Source organism: Vulpes lagopus, chromosome 7 (genome assembly GCF_018345385.1).
Source record: "Vulpes lagopus strain Blue_001 chromosome 7, ASM1834538v1, whole genome shotgun sequence".
NCBI lineage: Eukaryota > Metazoa > Chordata > Mammalia > Carnivora > Canidae > Vulpes > Vulpes lagopus.
In genome coordinates this window covers 59,070,447-59,084,933 of record NC_054830.1, presented here as the reverse complement: position 1 = coordinate 59,084,933, position 14,487 = coordinate 59,070,447, and the positions used below count along the sequence as shown (strand labels likewise).

The 14,487-nt window shown below is 43.2% G+C and overlaps 1 protein-coding gene across 6 annotated transcripts in view; it reads right to left on the bottom strand.

Annotated features, from left to right (window-relative positions):
- The window catches only part of CDK5RAP2 (CDK5 regulatory subunit associated protein 2), a 158,278-nt gene that overhangs the window by 121,281 nt on the left and 22,510 nt on the right, over positions 1-14,487 (bottom strand). For 5 of the 6 annotated variants that reach the window (XM_041762766.1, XM_041762768.1, XM_041762769.1 and 2 more), the window contains 2 exons: positions 7,792-7,902; positions 4,215-4,291 (listed from right to left, as the gene is read on the bottom strand). In XM_041762766.1, coding sequence (XP_041618700.1) covers positions 4,215-4,291; positions 7,792-7,902 — 188 coding nt within the window. Of the gene's footprint in view, positions 1-4,214; positions 4,292-7,791; positions 7,903-8,019; positions 8,130-14,487 lie in introns of all 6 variants that reach the window. The other variant, XM_041762770.1, reaches the window with a different exon arrangement.

The following is a 14,487-nucleotide window of genomic DNA, read 5'->3' as shown; positions in this document are numbered from 1 at the left end:
ACCCTGAGTGTCTTGGCCCTTGGGCTTTACAGAGCCTCCTCCCCCGACCCTCAGCCCAACCCTTGCCCAGCGAGGGCAAATACACCGTCTCCTTTCTATCGGCTCAGATGGAGCCTGGCTGTTTTATAGATGGAAACACAGACGTTGTCAAGAGGCGGACTACAATTTTTAACAAGTACTGGTATTACTCAGTTTGTTTGCATTTTAGTTATACCAATAAAATATATTCCCAATAATAAATGTTCCAACTTTTCATTTATCATCTTTGTATTTTACAGTTACTGTAGCAATAAAATTTATACTCAGCAGTATGGTGCAATTTTCCTCTACTAATGGAATTATTATTTTTGTTTGTGTTTTAAAGCTACAGAGTTAAAATTTACTCCCGACAATATGTCTGCTTTGTTTTTAATGTCCCCTCATCGTAACTGATAAATACAACAACGAGAGCCAGCACACATACGTGTTTTCTCCACAACGGGGCAGTGGGCTCCGAGCCAGACGCATCCCAGCCAGCTCTGTTACCAAACCAGGCTCCCCAGCCCCCCGGAGCCCCAGCGATCTCCAACGGGACTACGGGCCGCCTCGCAGCAGGGGGACACCGACAGAGCAGGCCAGGCGGCAGGCGCAGGCTGTGGGCAAAGGAGGGTCTCAATAAACGCCAGCTCATCCCCCGTCTCTCTTACAGAATCTGGGCCAACAGACAAGATAGAGAGCACGACCTACGGCGAGGAAAGGGTGGGACAAAGTGGTCTCATCCAGCATTCCACTCGACACAAAAAAGAATCTTCTATAAATACCACCGCGCTACCCCGTTTAACTGTCAACACTTCCTCTTGAGCCTTTCCACTCTGATTAGAGTTCATGAGAAAAAGCAGGGGCTTTCCTGGGACAGGTCCCACATCTCCCACCTGCCTCCACCCCGCCGCCCCCCAAAACAACCATGAAAGTGTAAAAGGGAGTTGAGGGCATTAATAAAGGTGTTTTTCCACCACAAGGATGTACCCTCACAAGCTTGTAGGTGCTGAGCAGCTGGGGTGAAGGGAAAGGCACAGTTAGCAGGAAGGTGGCAGGCACCGTGCTGTCCCACGGCAGGCAAGGCGCAGAGGCCCCGCAAGGAGGAACGGCTGAGAAGCCCCACATTCCGCTAAGGGAGACGAGGCTCGTGGCCTTACAAGAGATGAAAGGATACGAAACCAGTGCTGGAGCAGAAGTTAGGGGCTCGTGCTCAAACGCCAGCTTCGACCATCCCGCCGAAGGGGTGTTCGTCACGCTCCTTCCCTTCTCCAGGCCTGATCCCCCCAAACTGAGGGCTTCCTCAGGCTCAGCCTAGCTCCCAGGAGATGATGGCACGCAAACGGAGGCAGGTGTTTTATCAACCGCAAAGTACTGGGGGCACCTGGGGGCTCAGTAAGTGTGCGACTGTCGAGGTCAGCTCAGGTGGTGACCTCGGGGTCATGGGACCAAGCCCCGCATCAGGCTCCGGCCTGGGAGTCGAGCCTGCCTGAGATTCAAACTGCAGAGCACGGCCCACCTACGAGTGTGACGATATGCCAGAGAGGCTGGTGAGGAGACTGCAAGGTGGGCTCCAGGCAGCCATGTGCCACCCGCCAGTAACGGGAGGCACGCGGACTGGGGGGGACACGAGGCAGAGACGGCCAGGGCAAGCTGCAGCAGCAGGAACAGAGCTTCTGGTGTCTGTGAGCTGCGGGCGGGAGGGAGAGCCGGGGTGGAGAGCAGGAGCCATCACGTCATCGTGAACATTCTTAAACAGGGCCCGTGACCTGAACCCCTAACCTAGGCGTCAGCCTGGACATCCGCCTTCCCATCCACTACCGAGCCGCGTGGACTCCGCTCGGCGAACGCCCCTCTGCTGCGTCCTCCACGTCCACCACCGACCCTCACCCTCACCGGAGCTGCCAGACGAGCCCGACCCCCCTGCCTCCCCGGTGCTCTGTCTACGAAGCACTTCCCACTCGGCAGCCGGGGACCTCTACGCTGCTCAAAACCCACGACTGCGCTCCGCTGACCTTGGGAGAACCTCTGCTGTGGCCTCAAGACCCTGCAGGACGTGTTTCCTCAGAGCTGCACGCGCAGCAGTCAACGCCTACGGCTTCCTCGCATCTCCCCTGAGAACTCCGTCCTCGGGACCCCTTCCTCGGACACATCTCTATTTGCAGATCTGCTCCGACACCCCCCCCCCAATCTTCTCAGGGCTCTCTTCCCACTCTGTACTCATATGCTGATTATTCCACGGATTTCCTCGCCACCACCCCTCCACGTGTCTGTCTGGATCACACTGCAGCCCCAGGAACCTAGGCCAGTGCAGCACACAGAAGCTGCTTAAGAAATCTCTTCTGTGGGGATCCCTGGGTGGCGCAGCGGTTTAGCGCCTGCCTTTGGCCCAGGGCGCAATCCTGGAGACCCGGGATCGAATCCCACATCAGGCTCCCGGTGCATGGGGTCTGCTTCTCCCTCTGCCTGTGTCTCTGCCTCCCTCTCTCTCTCTCTCTCTCTCTGTGTATGTGACTATCATAAATAAATAAAAATTAAAAAAAAAAAGAAATCTCTTCTGTGTAAGTTAATAAAACCGGTCAGAACAAAAAAGGTCTGCTGGGGCAGCGTGGGGATCCGCACGTACAAACACGTGCACGAGCCCTGAAAACCTCCTGCCCCACGTGTGCTACGAAGAGAGCCCGCAGCCTTCCTGAGTTTGGGTTCCGTGCATACGTGCCTGCTGCCAAGTCCTAGCTAAGGCCCGCAGCAGGCAGCACGCTGAGGACAAAACAGACCAAATTCAAATTCTACTACTGACTTCCAGACTTGGTAAAGCAGATTTGACTTCCTGCCAGAGAAATGATGTGCTTCAAAAAAACAAAACAAAACAAAACAAAAATAGCAACAGCAACCAAAAAACCAAAAACATATTTACTATTATTCACTCACACTCACTCATTCACTCACTCATTCAGAAAATACCTTGTGTGCAAGGTCGCCATAATTCGGAAAAGCCTGAACCCAGGAGCCCCTAGTGTCCCCAAAGCCAGCGGCAGCCCAACTCCCAGCAGCTGGCCGTGTGGCAATGGGAGGAATCCACGGCCTGGCCCAGAGCGGAGCAGCTAGGTCCCAACAAGCCAACGACCCCATGCTCCTGGCCCAGCAGATCCAGCAGCTCGGCTCCCAGGACAAGTGGCGCATTTCCACACGAGCTTTCAGCCAGATCCTTGGTGGGTCAGCCCGGAGAGGTCTTACTCCTCGCTCGCTGGGCAAAGCTCTGTGCACTCTGGTGTCCCACTGGAGCCCCGCTGGACTCCCCTCTGTCACTGCGCCTCCGTGAGGCTCCAGGGGTGCTAGGGAGCTCACCAGCCTGCCAAGCTGCCGAAGTGAGGGGAGGTCTCGTTGCAAATTCCCAGTGTACGGCACAATTACCGAACACGTGTTTAGGAATGAGTGGACAAGCAACGGAGCCACAGACTGTATCCTCTAAACTGGGCTTATTGTTCAATATATATTCAAGTTAATTATGTGACTAAAATAATAGTTTTCAAATATGTTTCAAGCAGGACACCTCTCTGAAACAAAATATTACAAGAAACCCCAGTCCACTGGACAGATACAAAACGAGTTACTCTGATTAAAGCCCTACCCTCGGCCCCCCAGCCTCACTCACCACAGGAGTCCCTCAGGATCTGGGGCTCTCACAGCAATGAAAATGAATGAGCTACTGCTAGAAGTGAGGACGTGGACGGATCGCACAAGTATATGGTGGGGAAGGAGGCCAGGCGCCAAAGGGTGTGTGTATAGTGTACGATTCCATTCCTATAAAGTTCAAAAATGGGCAGAACGAAGCACAGGGGTTATACTGGTGGAGAAGGATAAGCTCTGGGAGCACAAAGGGGACTTCTGGGGGTGCTGATGTTCGGGTTTTTGATCTGGATGGTGGCTCATGGAACCGTGTGCGCTTAGTGAAAAGTCATCATGCTGTACACTTAGGAGGGGAACGTTTTCCCCCAAGTGAATTACACTTCAAAAGTCTGCTGAAGACGAATTAAATAAAAATGATCACCTCCTGGGAGTCCTCAGGGCCTGGCAGGTTCTCAGGGCCCAGCCAACAACCGGCTGAGAAAGCACCAGACTGTGGTTTATAGGCCCACCCGGCCTCCGGTACCAGGCCCCCGGGCGCCCTGCAAGCTTGACAGATGACAGGTACTCACGAGGCTTTGATGAGCAGCTGCTCTCTCTCCTGGAGCTCCCGCTTCAGACTCTCTACTTCCACCTTGAGTTCGATGTTCTTCCGGGCATGATCAGGAGAGAAAAGGAACAGTGTAAAATACGGGACCCATGACTGTCTGCGGTGGGGAACCGGCTTTCAGCACAGACTCACTTACAGGATGCTTCTAATGGGCAGATGCTAGATTCAAGACCTCATTAGCCTCAGGGCACAGGGAGAAGGGAATTATTAAACACTGGTGGTCTCCAAAGAAAGCCCTGGATTTCTCAAGACTTGGAACAATTATGTAAATTCTCCAAGCTTCTAACAGCCAGTGCATTCAAACACTGAGGCATAAATGTCATACAACTGAGGCTGATTTAAAAATTGTTTGCCCTCCGCCAAGCAAATTTACAAGCAATTCTGCAGTTTGCTTTTACCATTCCAAGGCAATTACTTCTGGTTGTTTACAATCATGGCAGTGGGAACGTGGTACAGCTTCAAAAAAAATAAATAAAACCTGTGGACAGGTAAGTGGGAGGGCACGTCGCTGCCCACCTCATTTCAGTTGAAGATTCCAGGGCTCTTAGGAAAGAGCCACGACTGCACGGGGCAAGCTGTCTATAAGGACTCCAGCGCTCTCCAGCCAACCATCCTAGTCACACGTGGCCTCGGGCTTCTAACTCACGGGAGAACCCGAAGACTGAGCCTCTGGCAAACAGGATGCAATGTGAGGCAGCGGGGCAGTGGGGGGCTTCTGCCCAAACTGGTCCACGGATGTATCCAACAAAGCACTACAGGAACTCACGCTGTGGAGACTGGCCTCTGAGTGTGTAGTTTGCATGGGACTGCTATAAACCCAAGATTTCCCTGAAATCTTGCTCCTGTTTTCATAATTCACATCAATTTTACATCCTACTCCATAATACATGCATATTATCTTAAACAAGAATCACATTCCCAGGAAAATTTACAATCTCAGTGGACGTGTCTCCCACCTTTCTGCCAACAGCCCTAGGGGCACGAGGACCCCAGCATGAGAAGCCAGCCAGAATGAAAACCAATCCGTTAATGAGGACATGGGTTCAAATTCTGCCTCCCCTCCTTATACCAGGAGGAAACCATCCCAAGTCAGTGGCTGCTCATTTACTCACACACTTTCACATCACAGAAATATGCCAATCACCTGTAAGAAGCCAAGTATGGGGCCAGGCGCAGAGGACACGGTGGTACACAGGGCAGACACAGCCCCTGCCTTCCGGCTAGCATCAACTAGGAAACTAGAAGCACAAGCCTATAATTGTCCTTGGAAATACAAGTCCAGGAGGTAAGAAAGCAAAGCTTCTCCTTTCAGGCCACTCATGCGTCAAATGAACAATATAAGCCCCCTTGACGTGGGGGGATTTGAGGAGCAAATGAGCTAACAGATGAGAGGAGCCTAGCAGACAGGGCTCAAAACTGTTATTTTCTTCAGTGTTAGCAATGGCAACTAAACAAGTCATCTGTGAGGCCGAACGTTTTCTAAAAGAAGCTGATCTGTGCATAAAGGACACTGCATGCCAGTGCATCAGTCTCCGACTGGTTTTGTGAAGACCCTTCAGAGGATTCCTCTTCCGCTCTAAGAAGGGCAGAGGATTTCTAAGTAGGAACTGACACCAGATAATCGAAACTGCTTTCTGACGAACTAACTGGCACCCCAACCCATGAATCTAAAAGGATGGAGGGCTAATGTGTCCACTAGCCCAATACCTCAAGTTATAAACTTACACACGTGGCAATCAGTTTCCAAACCAAAAATCAAGATCCCTAATAAGCTGAAAATGGAATATCACGATAAAAGAGAATGAAGAAGTTCTTAAACCACTAAGGAAAGATATCCAAGATACTGTTAAAGAAAAATGCAAGGTGCAGAACAGAATGTGCCTGCATTTCTGTAAAAAGGGGATTTATACAAACACAGACACACACACACACACACACACACACACACTTGCTCGTATATAAATAAAATTCCTCTGCATAAATATATTAATAACATTGGTTAGATCTGGGGAACTAGGAGACAAGGATGGATGAAAGTCTTTTAAGTGTATTCCTTTGATGCTTTTTGAATTTTGAGCCATGTACACTTATCTAAAAACTTGAAATAAAAGTACAATTAAATCAGGTCATCTAAGCAGACTGCGTTAAAAAAAAAAAAAAAAAAAAAGCTAAACAGCATAGTACAATTAGGTCAGCAGGCCTACATTCAAAATCCACCTCTCATAGTAGCTATACGACATCAAGCAGGTTACTGATCTTCCCTGAACTTCAGTGTCCTCTTCTGCAAGATGAGGATAATCTCCACTGCACAGGGCTGTCTTAAGAATTAAATTAAGATTTACAAATGCCCAGGACAGTGCCAGACACAGAGCAAGCAATCACACTTTGGCTCCCTATCACCCTAGAAGTATGTAACCATACTTACATATAAAATGTTTTAGGCTATTGGTTTTTCCTTCAAACTGTGATTGCATCTTCACTCCCTTCCAGAAAAGGGGACACCCTCATTGCCTTTTCACTCTCACATTAAAGGGGGGGGGGGGGAACTGTCTTATGGGACAAGGGAGCTTTTTAATTCTTGCAAAGGCTCAGAAGTACAATACAATCCCTATTCAAGCCTGTTTAAGTTCATGTGCTGACCCCCAAATAGAGGTCCTTCTCCCCCTTCAAAAGTTTCTACTGGTGCAAACTTCAGAAGAGAAAAGATGGAATAATTCCCAGGCCAAGGGCTAACCTACTGGAGAAAGCAAAAAAATGGGCACTGAAATATTGTTTATACTCATGTCCTTTCAAGAAAGCCAAGTTCTGTTTTCCACTTTGAAGGCAGAGGCCCCCAGGTCAAGACTTCAGATGGAAACAGACGTTTTTCTGACAGTTACAAGAACGTCCACGAGGAACACAGAAGAGTCACAGCACAGAAAACTGACAGTCCTAACTCTGGGCTGCCAAGGGAAGCTCAGTAAGACAATGATGACAACTGTCAAGCACTGACTGTGTGCTGGGGCTCTTCATCTGTCATCTCGTTTTAATCCACACAAATAACTCTGTGACAGAGGGATTATCACCTCCCTCTGAAAGCAAGCCCAGAGAGCTGAGGTAACCTGCCTATGGCCACGCGAGTTAGCTGGTAACAGGAATTACCTGGAATCTGCAACTAGTTGGTAACACGACTTACCAACTAACACGAGTTACTTGGTAACAGTAGTTACCTGGACTCTACAATTCCAAAGACATTTCACCACTTCACTGCTTTCATCTAAATTATAAATAATTAAGAAAAGGCAACTGAGATAAATAAAGACAGTAAATCAGAATTTGGATTTTAAAAAAGGAGAAAAGATTCCCTTAAAATTAATCTCGTATCTCTTTGCTTAATATTAAGATCATCCTATTGTCTTTATGCTGCCCATAATCAATTCAAATTAAATGAAAGCAGCTCTGTCTATTCAAGCTAACTGAGAACAAATATTAATCAAATTTCTGCTGGGAAGGACTACAAGCAAAGACACCGGGGGTGGCAGTGAGAAGTGGGACCTCACAGTTTTATAGATGTGTTCGGTGGGGCCATCAAATTCCTGTTGCATTCTTTCCTCCAGGAAATAGATGCGGAGCTTTAGATTAAAGTTTTCTTTCTTCAATTCAGTGATTTGCTGGAAAATAAGCACAGAAGGGTTATCGAAAGCAAGGTCTAAACCATGGTGCCTGCATTAATCCCCATAGCTCCTAAGGCTACGAATGGACTGAAATGTTAACTACAGAAGACTTACCTCTGCTGCAACTGTACCAACCCAGGAGTAAGTGGTTCTCACTAGCCAAATTTAAGACAAGCTGAGCACTGGAATGGATACTGACTGAGGAAAGAATTCATGTCTCCACACTGATAATAAGTAAGGAAAGAAAGAAAAGAAAGAAAACGAAAGGAAAGTAAGAGGCAAATCTCTTCTTTACATAAGAAATCCAGTTAGTAATTGTAGAAGCATAAAAGGAGCAGAAAATCACCATTCTACAACCACTATGGTAACAACTGCTTCAGGTAAGAATCAGCAGTGCTAAAAGCATCAGATAGAAGATCACTGGAGAACATGCTATTCACCAGCTTCAGATATTACCCCAAAGATGGCTTATTAATTACAAAAGGAAAAGATACTGTTACTATTTATCTTAAAATTTACTTATTTGAGAGAGAGAGAAAAGAGAGGGAAGTGGAGGAGGGAGAAAGAAAATCTCAAGCAGACTCCTCCCACTGAGGAGCACAGAGCCTGACATGGGGTTTGATCCCATGACCCTGAGATCATGCCCTGAGCCAAAATCTAGAGTTGTATGCTTAACCAACTGAGCCAGCCAGGTGCCCTGGTATCATTACAATTTTGAAATCCAGTAGACACTACTGGATTTATCCCTAAATCAAGGGAATATATATCACCAGTGGTGGGGCAAACCGACATACTGTCCTTCCTGAAATAAATCATTGAATGCAAGCAATTTCATTTAAAAAATTCCTGCCTGTCACTTTTTCCCTGCATCAGACAAATCCAAATATAGGGACATTTACAAAATAACAGGCTTGAACTCTTCAAAAATCTTAATGACAATCTTAAAATAAAAATGGTTGGGGAACTCTTTTAAATAAATGGAAGTAAGGGAGGCACGATTACTAAGTGCAATGAAATCATACAATAAATACTGAATTTAAAAAAGCTCCATAAGGATAAGTGGGGGGATTGAATAACAATTTTGCATTAGGTAATAGTATTATGATTTTGCAAGAGAATGTCCTAAGTAAAAGATACATGCTAATGTCCTTAAGGATGCTGTCATATGTCTGCAATTAATTCTCTAATGAGTAGGGAGAGACAGAAAAAAAGAATAAAGCAAATGTGGCAAAATATTAATCAATAAATCTAGATGTAGAACATATGGTTGGCTGTTGTGCTATTTTATAACTTTCCCTAGGTTCACTTTACTTATTCACGGATATGCCCGTAGATATCATGGGTCATAAAACAAAATTTAACAAATTTAAAAGAACTGAAATCAAACCATGCTCTCTGACCATAATAAACTTAAGCTAGAAATCAATAAAAGAAAGAAGTTGGAAAATCCCCAAATACTTAGAAATTAAACAACACATTTCTTTTTTTTTTTTTTTTTTTTTTTTTATTTATTTATGATAGTCATACAGAGAGAAAGAGAGAGAGGCAGAGACACAGGCAGAGGGAGAAGCAGGCTCCATGCGCCGGGAGCCTGATGTGGGATTCGATCCCGGATCTCCAGGATCGCGCCCTGGGCCAAAGACAGGCGCCAAACCGCTGCGCCACCCAGGGATCCCTAAACAACACATTTCTAAACAATCCACGGGTTAGAGAGGAAATCTCAAAGGAAATCAGAAGATATTCTGAATTAAATGAAAATGCAAATATATCAAAATTTGTAGGATATAGTTAAAGTGGTGACTGGGGAAAACTTATACTGTTAAATGTGTTAGAAAACAAGAAAGGTTTGGGGACACCTAGGTGGCTCAGCAGTTGAGCGCCTGCCTTCGGCCCAGGACATGATCCTGGGGTCCAAGGATCGAGTCCTGCATCAGGCTCCTTGCATGGAGCCTGCTTCTCCTCCCTCTGCCTGTGTCTCTGCCTCTATCTCTGTGTCTCTCATGAATGAATAAATAAAATCTTAGAAAGAAAGAAAAGAAAAGAAAAGAAAAGAAAAGAAAAGAAAAGAAAAGAAAAGAAAAGAAAAGAAAAGAAAAGAAAGAAAGAAAGAAAGAAGAAAGAAAGAAAAAGGTCTCAAATCAACAATCTAAGTTTCTACCTTAAGAAGCTATAGTAAGAGCAAAATAAATCCAAAGCAAGCAAAATGACTGATATACTAAATATAAGGGCAGAAAACAATAAGATGGAAAGCAGAAAAACAACAGAAAAAAATCTATTTAAAAAGATGGTTCTTTCAAATGATTGATGAAATTTATATATCTCTAACAAGACTGCAAAAAAAAAAAAAAAAGAGAGAGAGAGAGAGAAGACATAAATTACCAATATCAAACAAAGAGAGGTTATCACTACAGACCCCTCAGCAATTAAAGGGATAATAAGAGAAAAATGCATACCACTCTATACACATAAACTGGACAGCTTATGTGAAATAACACCATTCTGTGAAAAGCATAAATTATCAAAATTCACTAAAGAAAAAAATAACCAGAAGAATCTTGTATCTGTTTTTTTTTTTTATTTTTATTTTTTGTGTGTGTGTCTGTTTTAAAAACTTGAATATGTAGGGATGCCTGGGTGGCTCAGTAGTTGAGCATCTGCCTTTGGCTCAGGGTGTGATCCCAGGGTCCTGGGATCAGGTCTCACATCGGGCTCCCTTCAAGGAGCCTGCTTCTCTCTCTCCTTTGTCTCTGCCTCTCTCTGTGTCTCATTGAATAAATATAATCTTTAAAAAAAAATAAAAGTTGAATATGTAATTAAAACCCTTCCAGAGGCCAGCCCAGGTGGCTCAGCCGTTTAGCGCCGCCTTCAGCCCCGGGTGTGATCCTGGAGACCCGGGAGAAGTCCCACATCAGGATCCCTGCATGGAGCCTGCTTCTCCCTCTGCTTGTGTCGCTGCCTCTCTCTCTCTCTCTCTCTCTCTCTCTCTCTCTCTCTCTCTCTCTCTCTCTGTGTTGTCACTCATGAATAAATAAATAAAATTAAAAAAAAAAACCCTTCCAGAAAAGAAAATTCCAAAACAAGATGATTTCAGTAGCAATTTCTACCAAATATTTAAAGAAGAAATAATGCTATTTCTACACAATCTTTTTCAGAAAACAGAGGTATGGCAACTTTCCCACTTCATTTTATGAAGGCAATATTACCCCAATACCAAAACCAGACAAAAACATTATGAGAAAACTATAGATTAGGCCATCCATGAACACAGATGGAAAATCCTCAACTAAATTTTAGCAAATAAAAAAAATACAATACGTTAATGCATCATGAGTGGGATTTATCCCAGGAATCTAGGGCTAATTCAGCATTCAAAAGTCAATTCATGTAATCCACCAGACTAAAAAACTAAGAAAAAAATATATACAATCGTATCAACAGACACAGAAAAGCATCTGACAAACCCAACAGCCACTCAAGATAAGTAGTCAGTAAACTAGGAATTAAAGGAAACTTACTTACTTAATCTGCTAAAGGGTATCTACAAAAAGCCTATACATTTACAACAACATATTCAATTAAAGATGAAAAAAACACTACTCCCCTAACATTAGGAACAAGGAAAGGACATACACTCTCACAATTCCTATTCAACACTGCATTTGAAGTCCTACACAGTGTAATACAGTGAGGCTGAAAAAGGATAAAAGGCCTCAATTTTGGAAAGGAAGAAATAAAACCATCTTTATCTGAAGACAATATGATTATTTATGTAGAAAAATCACAAGGAATCTACAAAAAAGATCCCAGAATTTGTGAGTTTAGCAAAGTAAATATGCAAATATCAAGCATATTTCAAAAAATTAGCAACAATTGAAAACTGAAGCTTTTTTACAGAGCATTTTATAATACCTCCACAAAATGTAAATTTATAAATATAAATCTAATAAAACATTATGTATCCTTAAGACCACAAAATGCTGAAGAAATCAAGAACCTAAATAAGTGAAGAGATTTACCAAATTCATGGATTCGAAGATCATATAAAAAATAAAGATGTCAATTCTCTCCAAACTGGTCTACAGATTTAACATAATCCCAACCAAAATGTCCACAGGATTTCTTGTAGGTAGAAACAAAGCTGATTATAAAATTTATATGGAACAGTAGAAGAGCTGGACAGGTGAAAACAACTTTGAAAAAGACCAATCAAACAGACTACATAAATAGACCCATGCAATTACAACTCATTGATTTTTGACAAAGCTGCTATTAACCTTAAAAATAAAACTGCCAGTTCTTCTAATGGCAAAAGATGGGTTTATTCAGGAACAGCAGAGAACTGCGATCCAGGACAAGCAAGCGGTAGCAAAACCATAGGCCAGTCCAGAGAACAGAGGCAAGAAATGCTGCTTTACAGAGGGAAGGGGGAAGTCAGGAAGTCCGCCCACTGGAGTAAACTGGGAGCCGAAAGCGAGGTGGCCTCTCACGGGGTGGCGGGTGGCGAGGTGGCCTCTCACCGGGTGGCAGTCTCTGGGGACTAAGAAACCTTCCTTCCTCCTGCTGCCATAGCAAAGCCCTATCAACGTATGGCTGAGACTGACAAGTGACAGGGCTGAAAGCTCCCCCTGCGGGCCTCCAACTCCGTTCTAAACAAGGTTTGCCCCTTATTAATTTTCACAGTTACAAACAGAAGTTAGTGGAGAAAGGATAGTCTTTTCACTTTCAACAAATGCCATGGGAACAACTGGACATCTATCTACAAAATAATAAACCTGATCTAATGATTAGACATCTATTTACCAAAAAATGAACCTCAATCTATCACACCTTAAACAAGTATTAACTGAAATTAGATCCCAGATCTCAATGTAAAATATAAAATTATCTAACTTTTAGAAGAATACGTAGGGGGAAATCCTTGGGACCTAGAGCTAGGCAGAGTTCTTACTATAACCCCAAGGCCATGATCCATTTAAAAAAATTTCTTATCAATAAATTGGGCTTTGTCAGAATTTAAAACATTTGCTTTGAAAAACATTGTAAAGAGAATGATTAGACAAGCTACCTACTGGGAGAAAATATATGCAAGTCACAAATCCAACACAGGAACTGTATCTAGAATACATAAATAACTCCCAAAATGTAGTCATAAGAAAACCATCCAATTTAAAAAAAAAAAAAAAAAAAAAGAATAGGGCAAAAATTTTCAAAGGAATTTCACAGGGCATACACAAAAAAGATGACAGATGACAATCACAAAAAAAAGATTTACAACATCTTCAGTCATTAGGAAAACAGAAATTAAAATGACAATGAGTTTTAGTACCTATCAGAATGGCTAAAAAAAATTTTTTTTAACTGAGAATACCAAATGCTGATGAGGATGTGGAACAAATGGAATCCTCATACTCTGTCAATGGGAATACAAAATGGCACAACCACTCTGTGTAACAATGTGGCAGTTTCTTACAAAAACAAAAAATCTACACTTACCATATGACTCAGCAATTCCAGGCCCAGGTATTTACCCTAGAGGAATGGAAACCTACATTCACCCAAAAACCTACACAAATGTTTATTGCAGTTTTAATAAGAACCATCAAAACCTGGAAAGACCCCAAATGTTCTCCAAAAGGTGAATGCCTAAAGTGTATATCCATATGATGGACTAATACCCCGTAACTATGATACACACAGCAACATGAATGAATTTCAAAGACCTTACAGTAAGGGAAAGAAGTCAGCCTCAAAAGATTACATTACTTTGTGATGCCATTTATAAGGCATCTGGAAAAAGAAAAATTATAGGGACTGAGACCAGAGCATTAGTTGCCAGGGGTTTGGGGTAAAGAGAGGGTTTGACCACAAAGAGACAACACATGAGAATTTTTTGGCATTATGGAATGTTCTGTATTCTAACTGACGTGATGGTTACATGAGCCTATAACTGTACACATATGTACCAAAAAAAATTTTTAATATATATATATATATACATATATATATCTTGATTATGACACCTTACATTTGTCACCACTCATCCAACACTTAAAACTGGTGAATTTTGTTCATGTCAATTATATCTCAATAAAGTTGACTTAAAAATAACTAAAATGAAATATAGTAAAATAGTAATAGCTGTACTTGAATCTTAATACATCCACACTGGAGTGGTTTTCCAGAATTTAAAAAAAAAATCATTGGTAAGAGCACATAATACATATTTTAATGACTGGATAAAAGAAAACGCTAAGCAGATTCTGCATCAAACTGTCCTTGGCTCTCTCGTCAACACTTAAGTTTTCAGTTTTGTTGCTAACAAGAACAGCACCAGAAACAATTGGTAAGTTCATTAAAGCCTCCCTTTAAATGTTTTAAGGAAACAGCACATAAAACATTCATTCAAACAAAAAAGTCTACTGCACCAGATGCTTCCTATAAAGAGAAACCTTATTCTATTACTCAGCTACCAATAAAATATTTATGGAGGTTGCTCAGAATACCTGCATTGTATACACTGCTACAATTCTTAGCACACTTGAAAGAATATTTGTCCTATTTATAGGTAAAGGAGTTTTAAAC